The 14,945-nt window shown below is 31.5% G+C and overlaps 1 protein-coding gene across 9 annotated transcripts in view; it reads right to left on the reverse strand.

Annotated features, from left to right (window-relative positions):
- CNOT2 (CCR4-NOT transcription complex subunit 2) overlaps positions 1 to 14,945 on the reverse strand; it is a 119,711-nt gene that overhangs the window by 1,175 nt on the left and 103,591 nt on the right. For all 9 annotated transcript variants that reach the window (XM_070454604.1, XM_070454602.1, XM_070454597.1 and 6 more), the window contains 8 exons: positions 13,884 to 14,009; positions 11,980 to 12,104; positions 10,885 to 11,005; positions 10,632 to 10,788; positions 9,702 to 9,763; positions 9,563 to 9,612; positions 7,678 to 7,778; positions 5,854 to 5,998 (listed from right to left, as the gene is read on the reverse strand). In XM_070454604.1, coding sequence (XP_070310705.1) covers positions 5,854 to 5,998; positions 7,678 to 7,778; positions 9,563 to 9,612; positions 9,702 to 9,763; positions 10,632 to 10,788; positions 10,885 to 11,005; positions 11,980 to 12,104; positions 13,884 to 14,009 — 887 coding nt within the window. The remainder of the gene's footprint in view (positions 1 to 5,853; positions 5,999 to 7,677; positions 7,779 to 9,562; positions 9,613 to 9,701; positions 9,764 to 10,631; positions 10,789 to 10,884; positions 11,006 to 11,979; positions 12,105 to 13,883; positions 14,010 to 14,945) is intronic.

Here is a 14,945-nt window from a genome sequence, read left to right on the forward strand (position 1 = left end):
ATTTAGATGATTTCCTCTCCCTCTGATCTCAGATTTTTTTCAAAATATATTTTATTTACTATATGAACAAATAAAATACCTACAAGGTATGCGAATGAAGAGAGATACCAACTCTTTTTTTCCCCAGTAAGTAAAATATAGCTTGAAGAAAAATAATGTGTTGTAGTTTCTATCTGATATATACAAAAACGTAGACTTTCTACATAAAAGTCAGAGACTAGTCATGAGCATCTATTTTATGACACAGAAATTTTATGCTTTTGCTCAAAAATAAAAGTTTGAAGGGAGCAATTACTGTATTGCTAATAAAAAGTATTAAAAATTATAATTTAAAGTAAAGCTACCTTCAATGAAGTATAAAACTTAAAAATCTTTTTTTTAAAGAAAAAAGTTTAGAAATAAAGGATTTCTCAATTTGTCTTATCATATGTTTTTAAAAAAACAAACATTAAAGTTATTTTAAGCTCATTAACTGGGGAGAACACACACCTCTCCAGACTTTCATTTCACAATCCTCAAATCCTGAAAAGATGCAACTGCCACCCCAAAACTGACAGTGCTTTTGCTACAGGCACATTTGAAGATTAACTATATATAGCTCATTTTAATTAAACTTTCAAAACACTACATGAGCTCTAAAATTTAAGAATGATAAAGCAAATTCTTCATACTTCCCCAAGATCAAGAGAGATGAAGAATATAACTTTGTATGTTAAAAAACAAAACAAAACCAAAAAACACCTTTTTAAAACCAAAAGGCCAGAGGTTCTAAAATTATTAATTCTACAACCTGAATTCAGGTAGCACAAACCATCTCAGTTAATTTCATTTAAAACATTATGAACCACTGTATGTACTACACACTAAAGAAAGCCAAGTAATGTCAGTACCATGGCTTAATATATTTTACCTGTTTTATTTCAAATTAATTCCACGATAGATATTCCCATTATTAACTGAAAATTTCATTATTACAATGAAAACCTAGGTCATGAGTTATAAAACCAAAGATTTAAAATTTTAGGATATTACAATAAGAATTATAGAAATAGCAGGTATCAGAAGCCTAGTATGTGTCAAAATTAGAGACAGAACTAATTTTGTTCTCATCTTCGTAACTGTAAAGTAGACATCACTATTTTCATTTTTGCACTGGAGGAAAATGAAGCTCATAAGTAACCTGCCCAAGTCATACAATAACTGGCAGATCAAGGATTAGGATCCACACCTGTAGGACACCGAACTCCATAATTTTTCCAGTATAACACATTATTTTTAGCCCAAGATCCAAAACTACTTAATTACACTCCTATCCAGAAATAATGTTGAAAAAAATCAGTCCAGTGACAAATGTCTGAAAGGAAGGCACACTGTGATGACTTTTAAAAAGTCCACTTTAGAGTTAACTAAGGCACTGAGCTTATTTGCTTATCAGTAAAACTTCAGCAAACACCAGCAGCAGCGTCACACTCAACACAGCCTCCCTAACGCTTTGTGTAGGCCCCTCTCCCTCTCTCGATGCCCTGTCTAGGTTTTAGAAGAATTTATTACCCAGCGAAAGATAAGGATCTAAATTAGTAGAGAAAGGATCTTCCTGCTGTATCATTCTTTAGAAATTAAAATTGGCTAACTTTAGTTCCAAAATATATGTAGTTATTGGGTAAAAAGTGTATTTATAGCCGACAAATCATATACTCCACTAAGATACAGAAATTAAAATTTTGTTCCATTGTCCTGTCCTCATCATTGTACACCAGTGAATTACACTGTATTATCAGAATTTAAACTAGAGTAACTTCATCATATTAGAAGATCAGTCTAAACCTAGGGAGTAAATATGATAATTAAAATCACAAAGACTTTATATATTGGATTCAGAAATTAAAGAGATCAAATTTGGTCTCATTTTTAAAATCTTTTCGTCTTCTATGTCTTTTCATTTTTCTTAAAAGACATAAAGCTCACATTTTTCTTTGTTCCCTAACTTTACTGATCATATCTTTTTTACATGTTTATCTTACATGTACACACATACCACACACCACACACACACTTTTGCATAATCTGTAGGGGCAAGAAGTGTGTCTGTTTTGTGTATCACTATCTACTGCCCAGAATACTGAGACTACTACTGAGTTGCCAGGCTCCCAGCAGGGGTATAATTAATGGCTAATGAATAAATGAACATAAATTTTCATTCATTTTAGGAACAGAACACTTAAAATTTTTAAATATTCAAAGATTAGGTATTCGAAGGTCTATGCATATAATTGCTTTAATAGAAAAAAAGAATTGTAGATGACAGTTAAACGGTTTAAAGACTAGAAAGAGTTCTAGGTACTAAAAATCGCATTTATAGTAGGTTATGATATGATAAAGGATCCTAAACAGTAAAAATCCTACTCAGTGTTGGATCTGTAAGGTAAAGTCAGCATGAAAGAATTCTGACACTTTGAGTCTTTATAGTTTGAGAAAGCAATTTTCACCTAAAAATTTTCCGTGGATAAAATTATTTTAAAAATCTTACTCATTAAGACTATATATACTATAACAAATTTTTAAATAAATAGGATATTTAATAATTCCAACTTAATTACATAGCAGAGATCACACACTGTGTCAACAAATAATTATCTAAAAAAGAATAAACAAATATGATGTCAAATCTTTTTTGCATGTGTTCTTTTTTTTGGTTACAGTGTCAAATTTTTATGAAAATACATTATTGACATATAGGAAATTCTTTATATAAATAATGGGGCTGTATCCTCAAACTCATAGAAAATTTTAGGGGAGAAAGTATACTTCTGATTTAAATAATCTAATCCCTTACTTGAAATTATAGTTCTTCAGTTCTCTGAAAATATTAAGTGATTTGCAGAAGTGAAAGAGAGAACCTCATTAAGTATGACTGAAAACCTGATTACGGTCTCGATCAGGTCAATACTTTTCAATAATACCATGATAATATCAAACTATTAACTTATAATACTAATTCATACAGAAGGCTTCTTATCAGTTGATGCTATTAAATTCATGTTCTTTACCTGTGAATAAACCACAACCACTTTACAGATGGGGACTTTGACTTGGGACATGGCACATCAATGGATTTTCTGTAGTTTGATGAAGTCTAGTTAATAAATATACTATGGGATTCTTAATTCCTAATCCAATTTCTAGGAAAACAGTGAAAACATCCTTAAAAAAAAAAAAAAAAACTCAGAAGCCTTTGTGAAAAGTTTATTCTGTGAATAAAACATAAGTTTTAAGTCCATGAATTTTTTAAATAGAATCGAGAGCTGCATATTAATACTTGATAGAAACCAGTATTTCTGCTTATTTTCATCACTATGAAAACATTTTGTTGAAGAATATCAGTGCAAGTGGCCAACAAATTACTTTAAGAAAGATTTCTCAAAAATAGTTTAATAATGATATTTCTCATGTTTTATTTTTCAACTTCACAGCTAAAAATTTTAAAGGTAAAAGTTAAGGCAAATGTCAACTTACACAGGAGAGATCAGACAAAGCTGGGTAAAATTATTACTTTACAGACACACACACACACATAATTTTCTTTAAAATGACATTTACCTGAGGAAATTAGGGGACTTATTAATGTTCCAATGTTTCTGAATATTTCTCTTTCTGGAAAACTGATTTTTTTTTTCATGTAAGTTGATTTCCTCACAGATTTCAAACTAAAGTTCAACTAAAATTATACATCTACTGATGCAAGTATCTATTTCTTTTTGCATATGTTTGGAATAGTTTATGATCTTGAGCAAAAAGCTTCAATGAATAGAACAAACTTCAGTTATTTACTATTAGAATTTTCCCCTTCCAAAGATACTCCTCCCATAGAACCAGGTTCTCTAACTATGGTGCCAAGGACCAGCACTATCATTGGCATCAATTGGGAATTTGTTAGCAAAGCAACTTCTCATGTCCCACCCACAGACTTACTTGAACCAGAAACAAAGCAGGTTGGCCCAGCAACCTGCCAGATGATAAAACAAGGCCTCCAGATAATTCTGAAGCAAGCTAGAACCGCTGACCTAACAACAATCAGAATTTCTCCATCCTGGATTTACGGTAATAATTTGTAATAATAATACTGATAAAAACAACAACAAACTACCAAAACTGCTCTCCTATATCAAATACCTAACATATGCCAAGCAGTGCACTCAGTGTACATGTGTGCCTGTGTAATCTCAATTAATCTACATGATGATAAGAGGCAAAAATCATTTTGATTTAAAAGATAAGGAGAGAGAGAGAGAAGTCGCTCAGTCATGTCTGACTGCGACCCCATGGACTGTAGCCTACCAGGCTCCTCTGTCCATGGGATTTTTCAGGCAAGAGTACTGAAGTGGGTTGCCATTTCCTTCTCCAGGGGATCTTCCCAACCCAGGCATCGAACCCAGGTCTCCCACATTGCAGGCAGACGCTTTACCGTCTGGGTCACCAGGGAAAGGAAGCAGGTTTGGAAAGGAAACTGGTACAAGGTCAAAGTATAAACAGCAGAAACAGGAGTTAAATTCAAACCTGATAAAGAGTTATGGTTTTCTACTTCACTATATTTATTAAAGAACAGGTAATATACACAGTGTCCTGTATACCATTTGTAATTAATTATTTGTATTTAACTAAAAGGATAGGTCATGAATCTACCTTTTAAAGTCAAGAGGTGCATATTAGAATTGTTAAAATAACTCAAGTACAATGTAGAGTGGTATCTAGACTTGGACTGAGAAGCAATGACATTTACCATTAGAGAAATATCCAAAAATAATAATAATGAGAAAAGGTTTAACCTTTCATATGTGTTGTCGTCATCTTTTTTTTGGGGGGGGGGGGGCTCACTTTTTCTATTTTTTTTTTTTTCACATTTTATACGAAGTCTTTTAGCAATGTAAAATTTTGTAATAATTATCTGGTAAGCATCTTATACTATCTTTTAAAAATGTTTTACTCTTCAGTTTAGTAAAGCTGACTTAAAAAAAAAACACTAAAAAAGTATCCAATGAACAGTCAAGAAATAGTTTTTTCTGTTTAAATTTAACAAAACCAACAAAACTAATTCTTTAATTTTTAATCCTTAGATTTGTCAGTGGAAAGAGCATTCAGAGAAATCCTGAAGTTATGAAATCAGACACTGTGAACAATATTTTCTACTAGGTAGAGTAAGTACATACATAAGGAACTAAACACAAATGTGTGATATGCTATAGCACTGATGAAAACTGCATGTGGGACAGTTAGAAAGGTGTTTTTGTGAGGAAAAGTTGCAAACCAAAACAACTTTTTCCATTGGCCTCTTCCCCTCAGTTATTTCACATACTAGTCAAAGGAACAATCATGATTAATGCTTGCAATTTTCTTTCTTTATATTTATTTGCAAATAAAAACTCAACCATATTTCCTGCAATGAATGTAAGTGTTTAAAAAGTCTACGTCTATTTATATACTGGTTTTAGGAAAGAAATCTCATATTTGCTTAAAGTAATAATAATATAAGAATACATGACCGAGATTGCAAGAGGGTATCTTTATTTTACAACTGAGCAGACACAAAAATATTTCAAATGTCACCAAGGCTTGTGAAAAATTACAAAATTTCTTACCAAGTTCAATCATTTTCCTAAACTACAGGTAAAATGAACTACTTCCAGATACTCTCGCAGAATTTAAAACAAGCCAAGGAGGTGGAGACAATGGACCCGGCAAATATCTGGCACATTATCAGAATGGATGTACTGGTACATACAAACAGATAAAAGAGGACACTTCTTATTAAAATTTAGATTTATACATTTACACATTTGCACACGGAAAAAAATATACCTTAGCTACTTTCCTCCAGTTAAGACAGTCAAAGAAGTAATATGTTCCCCTCTCATATGTATTGGTTTTCATTGTTGGCTCCATGCCTGGTGCCCTGGTAATCCATACTCGTTCTTCTTTGTGGTATCTCCAATCACGGTTAAAACTTCAATTTTTAAGAGAAAAAGACAATTAATTTTTCCCTTTGGCTCACATCAAACATTTTCTACATCTTGTAAAACACTTTTTAGAAAATAATCAACACAATAACTATATGAATATTGATGCTTCTTTACCCTGATTTTTATTGTTATTAAATACAAACCTAGTAAAATAAATATAGGAAAAGACTTTTAAAAAATTTATCCCAAAACCACACTCTTTAATTAATACACACATCTTTATTTAACTGAAGAAATTTTTTATGCAAACAAAATGAGATCTTAAAAGCTCTATGAGCAATGTGATAAAAACTTTGGCAGACCAAAATAAGGTCCAATGTTTCAGAAACTTCACTCCTTTTTTGTTCTTAATATTCAATAAAAATCGAGATATCTATTAAAACAAACAAAAATCTCAACTATTTGTTATTTTGTAAGAAACTAAACGCAAAGCCTATTTGAATTAACTACTTAAATTCACATAAAATTTGTAACTAATTTCAAATTCAAAAATATTTAGAAAATTCTTAATGTCTATTATTTTTACTTTTTATTCAGATCTCATTGATCCTAAATTCTCAATAACCCAAAGGACATCCATTAATATTCACATAAGAATCAATGACAGTTTACACCACCTGTAAACCAGGGAAGTAACATCCAAAGGAGGTAAATGTACCACAAAAAATGTCTCTGGTAGAACAAACCTCCATGCAAACAAATTCCTTCCTATCAATACAATGAGGAGTTATTTTAGACATATATTTTATATATGTTTATATATTTTTAGACATAAATAAGATATGAGACAGAACTGCCAGTGATGGATGAATGAATGACTGATGAATTTATTTACATATGGAGTAAATCAAAAGGAACAAGTAACAAATGCTATCTTACAAAAAATGAGGGAAAACATGGAAAAAACCAAATTCTCAATTGAGAAATTAAAAACAATTTATTACCAACACAGTGAATTTTACATTTTAAAAGTATCTGATCCAATGCCATTTGTAGAAATGTTAATAATATCCCCCAATCATTACGTCATAAGTTTTTGGTAACAATTCACTTTATAGTAAACACGATTAATAGAATAGTCTATTGCTAACAAAATGTTACCAACTGGACATAAAAAAATGACAAAATTTTTATTCTTAGAGCATCAGGTAAAAACAGAAATGCTCAGAAAAGTAATATATTCAATGGACCCATTTCTTAATACTAGTTTATTTAAGTTGGCCAATAGGCTTCTGGTAATAACTATGGAGTTCATTTTATCAATACTTCAAAATACACAAGAAATATGCACAGTGCCTTGCCCCTGTAATGCTCAATATATATAATAAATGATGAAATTCACTGTCATTAGCATTAAGTGGTTCCACAAGGAGAAAGATGACCCACAGTTATGAACCATATCTTATACTTCATTTATTTATAAAAATCAGATTTACCAAATGCATGAATCAAGCTGATCCTGACTTCTTACAAATTTAGGGTTATTTAAGTTTGAAAATGCTTTTTATGTATATAGCTAAAAGCAAAACAACTTAAATTTCTTGATGAATATTTCTGTTCTAAAAACAAAGACAAAAACTACAGCCATTTTCATTAAAAAAATATTTTAGAATAAACAAGATCTATCATAACACAAAAGTTTTTAAAAATACTTTGAACATACAGCTCTACTGCAGCTAAAAGTTGTAATACGTCTCCTCCATTCATGTAATAGAGATAGAAAAGAAGGTCTTCTCCATATCGGCCAAGTTTTATTGCAGCCAGCTGGAAAAGATAAATTATTCTGAAATGTAAAATGAGTTTGAAAATCCTAACATATAACTGATTCCACTAAAGTAAAAATGTAAAGATAAGACAGAAACTCCTCTTTGCAGCAGATGACTGCCATTACATGATTACAGAGGTAAGTTATACAATTTTAAAGGGGAGTTTCATCATTTGAATGACTAAACTCATTGAACAATTATTTCTAATATATCTGTTTTATGTATTAACAGGAGGAAAAAGCTAAATAAAACTTTCCGAGCAAGCTCTAATGATGTCTTACTCAAGGATATGTTAATAATCAATGTGGCAATAATAGTGGAATACTGTGTCCAGAAAAAAAGGACTTACATTCAAGTCTTAGTATCATTACTTACTAATATGACCATATCCAAGTTCTTTAATGTCTCTGACCTTTCAATTATAAAACGTAGTTAATGATACCAACAAGGATTACTAAAAATGTAACTGAAATTAAGTGATATGTGAATGCACTTTGTAGAGTGCCTGATACATACAAACCTTAAATATTAACTGAATTTACATCTGACAGTGATTCACAAAATGGTTATGTACTTTTAGCACAACACAGATAGATAAGTATAAAAATCACAACGGGATACATTCTTTATTTTGTTTAAATGGATAACCAAAAGATGGCTACTCTACATGTCACTCCACAGAGGAGAAACAACTGCCTAACAAACTATCAAACACAAGTTCAATAGTCTCAAATTCTCACATTAAAAGAAATATTTTTTTATCTCTTTATCTACACTTGTATTTAAATGTTTGTTTAGTTATTGTTACACATTCTTTGAATGTCATTTTTCTCTCTTTTCATATTATCCCCATTCAAGCAACAGTCTTCAATGTGACAAATTATCTTAAAGCATTATTTCTTAAATTGTTCGAGAAAAGGTTCTGCAACCCTCAAGTAATTGGAGCAATAAATGAGTGCTACCGTGGAAGTGGCAGCAAATCACATAATCCATAAACAGAAAAAACTAGCTCTATCTCATACTTCTTGCCTTCCATCTACTCAAGTATTAAAGACATATTGACAAATACATGTTTCTCTTTACTTGCCTATCTGCAACGTCAACATCCATTTGATACACAACTGCATGGTACAGATGCAGGACACTATTTATATTTATATTATACATATTTATACACATAACACAAATATATAATTTTTAACAAACTATACGTATCCTTTCACATGACCAAAATCTAGTCTCCTAAAGCAGAAGTGTTTTCTTTCTTAGAATAATAATAAAAAGATTAAAGCTGTAAACTCTTTAACAGTTATCTATAACTAGAAATTTAGGTAATTAAAAATAGAAAATGAACCAGAAAAATCAAAGATAATAATAGCTTTAAAATGTATTTTTTTCATTAAAAACATTGTATCTGTAGTATTCATAAAGAAAAATCTTTCTCATTGATACATACATAAAATGAAATTTATCAAAATTTCCATGTTACTTTGTTCCCATCAACTGTGGTTATGGTTACACCCTGTTATTAACAATTATAAAAAAGATTTTACTGGTCCTAACATTGTTCTTAAAATATTTAAAAAATATAACCCAGACCTCATCAAAACACAAGGTTATAAACAAAAATTGAATTGTTACATACAACAAAATGGACATACAAAAAACATACCCCTGAGACCACTGCTAATTATTTCAAAAACTACGCTGTCAGAATTGAAAAACAGCACCTAAAAACAGATAAATTCAAGCTGACTGAGTAGAATAATAAACTACACTCACCTTATCCCTAATGTGAATGTTCGTTAAGTACTCAGATGGAACATGGAAGTCTGGATAATAAAATGAAAAAAGCCTTATTAACTGATTCTCAGTTACAAATACATTTTTTAAAGGTCTAAACAAAAACAGGTTATCCTACCTATGTCTTGAGGTCGACAAGGTGAAGATGCCCAGGGTGATGCAAATTTGGGGTAGAGATTTCTGAATAAGGGGAAAAAAAACCATTCTGAAGTCCAAAGTAGAAAAAGAGATTTCTAATTTTATTTTAGGAAATCAAGAAAAACAATGATTTAATATATTAAGATGTGCATCCTCAAACTTCCAATTTCTTTTCTTGGTTTTACTATGACTTACACAGCAGGAAATTGAAACAAGGTTAAAAAATATACATCCATATATGCACATTTGTATATATCAATTACCACTTCAAACTCAAGAATGCTTTAAGTTCATTAATACTATGTCTTCAATAAAATTACTTTCCCATTTTTATAGCCAATAAAAAAGTAATTATTATAAACAAAAGTTCAAATTCAGCAAACATTTACAAAGTATCTATTATTATATACCTGGCACTAGGTACTTATACATTAGAAAGCAAAACAAAGATCATCAACAACATGAAACTTACTTTCTGATTGAGCATGGTGGATTGGGAGGGAGACAAACAAAAACAACAAAGAAAATGGAAAACAGGAAGTGGCATGGCGGCACAGACCATCTTACAGACAAACTAAGGTTATCAAAAATGACAAAGTCAAAGGGGTGACTAGAGGTGAGCGGCTGAGGGATCATGAAGGGTAAAATTTCTGGAGGAGAGAAATTCAAGAAGCTGGGATTTCAGGGTTTAGGAAAGACTATATATGTGTATATATAGAAATAGCCAAATTTCAAGAGGAATATTACTATAAAGTAAGAGTGATCCAGCAACTAACGTTAAGAGGGAATGACCCAGAGTCAGCAGATACCAGCAACTATGAGTGGTAGAAGATGATACAATTTGAACACATACATTAAAAACTGTAGGGATGTGTTACACACAAATAAAGAAGAAAATAAAAAAACTTACTCGGGGGAGTTCAGGTTGAGGCCTAATGTTGTTAAGTCACTTCCTAATGCAAGATGTACCATTCCTGGGTCTGTCTCTGCTGCCCTGATAAATGTTAACAGGCCGATCATTCCAAATTGGTCCGTCACCATCCCTTGGGGAATGTTAGTAACCCGACCTGGATAAGAAAAACATAGTCGTTTCTATCTTTTAGGAAAAAGGAAATAAATAAATAAATTCTATAATATCTTTGATATATTCTACAGAGCCTCACCATCAGGTAACACCTGGATCCCTTTTTTCTGCTGGTTATTATTTTGTGTCGTTGAACTTTTATCTCCAGGGAATTTGGGTCCATCTGTACTTGAAGTTGTCTTGCCAGATGTATTCAAATTCTAACATAAAAAAAAAAAAAAAAATTAAATGTGACATTAAAATCTATTAAGTGTAAAAATTTCAAGTTCATAAAGTAATACTTTTTTACTCATTTTTTATTATATTTAAGTTGGCAGTAAATTATTACCTGTTTTTCAAGTTCTACATGAAATTTTTTGTCTCCACAACTGTCCCATGGTATACAAACAAACCCTGTATTATACACCTTTGAGTATTTAAAGGACAAGAAATATATGGAAAATATTTTTATTTATCTCAGATCTTCAGTCACAGACCAAAAAATCCATCTCTGTATCTTAGAACTGTTTGTTATAGGATACAGTTGAAGTCATATTTCTCAATACTTTCATTTAGAAGACAAACTAAACACAGTATATTACCTAAAATAGCACCAAAAAAACCTCCGAGGTAAATCAGAATATATGAATCTTACAATTCATATCTATTTTAATTCTTACCCAATAATCTTCTGTATCAATTATTTCAACAATATACACCTTCCATCACACACACACAAAAAAGCACTATTTTCATTGAAATGTGGAAGAAATAAACACAATTGTTAAGTCAGAAACAGGAAGCTGAGTTGGTTGAATCAACACAGGAATAAAAATGTGTATAAAGATTCTTCAAGGAGAAAACTTACTCAAGAAAAACACAGCTCCTTAGAAGGCTATAATATCAAACTTCATGGGATCCAGCTGACAGGGACTACAATAAAAGTCTACATTAACTCTGAGAAGTTCAACAGAAATTTGCAAACCTATATGAAATAGGAGAAAAATAGGCTATCTTCTAAGTTACAAAGGTTTTCCACAGTTTTCAGAAGTTAGATTACTATAGATATTCAAAATAAATAATTTTCTAATAGCATTTAATATGTCCTTAATATAGACTATAAAACTATTAATATAAGAGAAATCTGAAGGGAAAAAAACTATGTAACTCACACAGATAATTCTCAGTTACTTACAGATTTACTGTCATCATTACTTGATGTTGGATCTTTATAACTGGAACCAGGTAATGCTGGAAAATCTTCATTGTGTATTGAGAAGTCCTGGGATTGCTCATTTGCTGGTTTTGTTACCATTCCAACTATATAATGAAAATAATCCAGAGAATTGCAATTGATATTTATGAAATTTTGCTACAAATTATAAAAAGTTAACTTTCCTCATGATAATATACCAAAAGGAATTTTTTTTTATTATGCTATGAAAACACACTTCAAAAAATTAGTATTCTGGATAACAATGAATAACTAAATTCTTATATAATTGATTAATAACTAAAATATACAAAATAATACAAGGGAAATAAGTGGTAATCCCATAATTCTAATCTAATGTCACACATAGATGCTGAAAAAACATAGTCTGATACTGGTAACAATTATTAAAGTTTTTTGTTTAAAAGCTTGCTTTAAATATTTGACTAGTTACTATAAATATCAGTTAATTGTCAAATAGCAAATGAACAGAATAAATTTTAAAGAAAATGTCAGTATTCTACTTGAAAGTGACTTACAGAGTGAGCAAATTGCAATCAATTATAAAACAACTCCATATTATTTCAGATTTTCTTGGACTCCATGTAATAGATGTAAAACATGCAAGAACTGGGAAGTAATCCTCCCACTATACTTGGCATTAGTCAGGCCCTTATTGGAGAACAATATCCAGTTTGGGGCTCCACAATTCAAGAACGATATGGAGAAACTAGAGATGGTCCAAGGAGAGCAACGGGAATGATTAAAGGGATGAAAAAATGGACCTATGAGGAAAGGTTAAAAACATTAGAGTCTGAACTGAGAATCAAGTAGCTAGGTACTCAACTTCCAGGGAAGATCATTTTTGCTTTTTTGGTGGGAAGGAAAGCTAATTAGGAAACATTTGAAAGTGAATAATAAAGTTTTCCCTTCTTCACATATTATTATTTGTATTCATATTCTGAAAGTAACATAAACCCATGTTGGTTGAAAATGGGAAAAACAGTATCTTAGAACTGATAAAATGATCCCTTTAAGTTCAGTGTTTTTGCTATTAGTCTTTATCACATTCTACCAATTATGTGCAAAGGATACAAAAAAATATGGTTACATTGTTGTTACATAATTTCCATGTCTAGTTCATTTAGCCTCTGTTAGCCAAATCTCTCATTTATTAAAGATAGTGAAAAAGGGTACTGTGGTGACCAAGAGTCTACATAAACTATATATACATGACCCATAAGTAGTTCTCAACAGGAGGCGATTTTTTGTTCCCATGAGACATGTGTCAACATCCGTGGTTGTCACAATGGCCGGGGGTGCAGTGGGTGGGGGGGGGGGGGTGCAGAAAGGGTGGGAGCAGGGGTGGGGGTGCTACTGAGCATTGAGTAGGCAAAGGGCAAGAATGCTGACAAACATTCTGTAATACACAGGACAGCCTCTCATTTACAAGAAACTATCTATTCATATGTCAGTAGTGTGGAGGTTGAGAAACTGGCTTAGCAAAAATAATCAGTGTATGGTAGTCATTATTAATTACTAGGAATATGAACATGTATTCTTTAAGAAAAAAAGTGTGATGAACTGAACAAAGGCAAACCATAGATTATTAAGGTATACTAAGGCAGAATGCAGAAGAAAATAACTTCTGAATACCAATTCCTTTTGGGGTTTCTATACAAATTAAGTTTTCCCATTTAACTCTGCTATCATGGTATTCTCGGAAGAAAAAGCACTTTGCATTTATCAACTCTGACAAAACTACATTACTCTGATTAGGAAATATATGTGTGTACACACACATGCATGCAAATACACATATATATGTGTGAGTGTGTATAATAGAAAATTTTCACTAGCCATCAATAAAAAGCTTAATTAATTACCATAAGGAGCTCTTCCAGCCAAGGGGTTTATTAATGGAGTTGGGTTACCACTTCCTTCCCTTCTGTTTCGGTCTGCTAATGCTGGAAAATCTGAAAGGTCCAATCCTGTCACATTTTCACTTCCATCTAAATAAGAAGAGACAAACTAGTTACTGCTCTACAAACATTTTAAAGAGATTATTACTAACTATAATAAAATTTGAAATGACAGTGTCTTCTTCCTAAACAATGTACAGCACTGTACTTGGTATATGTAAATGTACAATAAATATTTGTGGATTGACTTCGTGTGAAAGAATTTATGAACAACTCAGCAAAGCAGTATGTACCTACTATATAATAAAAATCCCAAATCCTAGCAGCTTAAGATAGATAATAAGGAGTAAGGTTGTATGTTATTTCTCCTGTGAAAGACGGTACTCAAGTTATAGGTTGCTGATTAGTAAGAGGGGAGACTGTTGTGATAAAATTGCTCTTTGCACTATATTCAAAAACAGAGGTTGTATCTGGAATGCCTGGAACTTCATTTATAACACTGGTGTGATAATGACAGTGCCTCCTGCAAATGGTCTGAATCATACTGGAGGCACACGCAATGGAAACAGAATCCCTAAGGATATTTTTGGCCTATTTGGCCTATTCCATACACAAGTGTGTATATGTGGGTATGTGAGTGTGTGTGTTTTGCAGTTGAGAGTGTAAGTAGGGTGGAGAACGTAGGGTAATGTAGAGCTCCCATGTCTGGTGAATGAAATGCATGAGAATATGACACAGAGCCCAGAAGCTTATATTACCTATTACACAGTAGGCGCTCAATAAATTGAATAAATAAAATATCTGTTCATTTTGAATTTTAAAACATCAGTTCCTTTCCTTTTAAAAACTAAAATTTAATCCAACATTTCTACTTTGCCTATTTTAATCATTACTTTGATCTCTTCTCAATGTGTTAATTATTCTAATACTCTAACAATCTTATATTCTTAATTTTTGAAGAATTTATTTTCTACCTTACTGTTAGTATGCACTACAGTTTTTCTTTGATTTGTCTCATCTAGTGTA

Source organism: Odocoileus virginianus, chromosome 24 (genome assembly GCF_023699985.2).
Source record: "Odocoileus virginianus isolate 20LAN1187 ecotype Illinois chromosome 24, Ovbor_1.2, whole genome shotgun sequence".
NCBI classification, from domain to species: domain Eukaryota; kingdom Metazoa; phylum Chordata; class Mammalia; order Artiodactyla; family Cervidae; genus Odocoileus; species Odocoileus virginianus.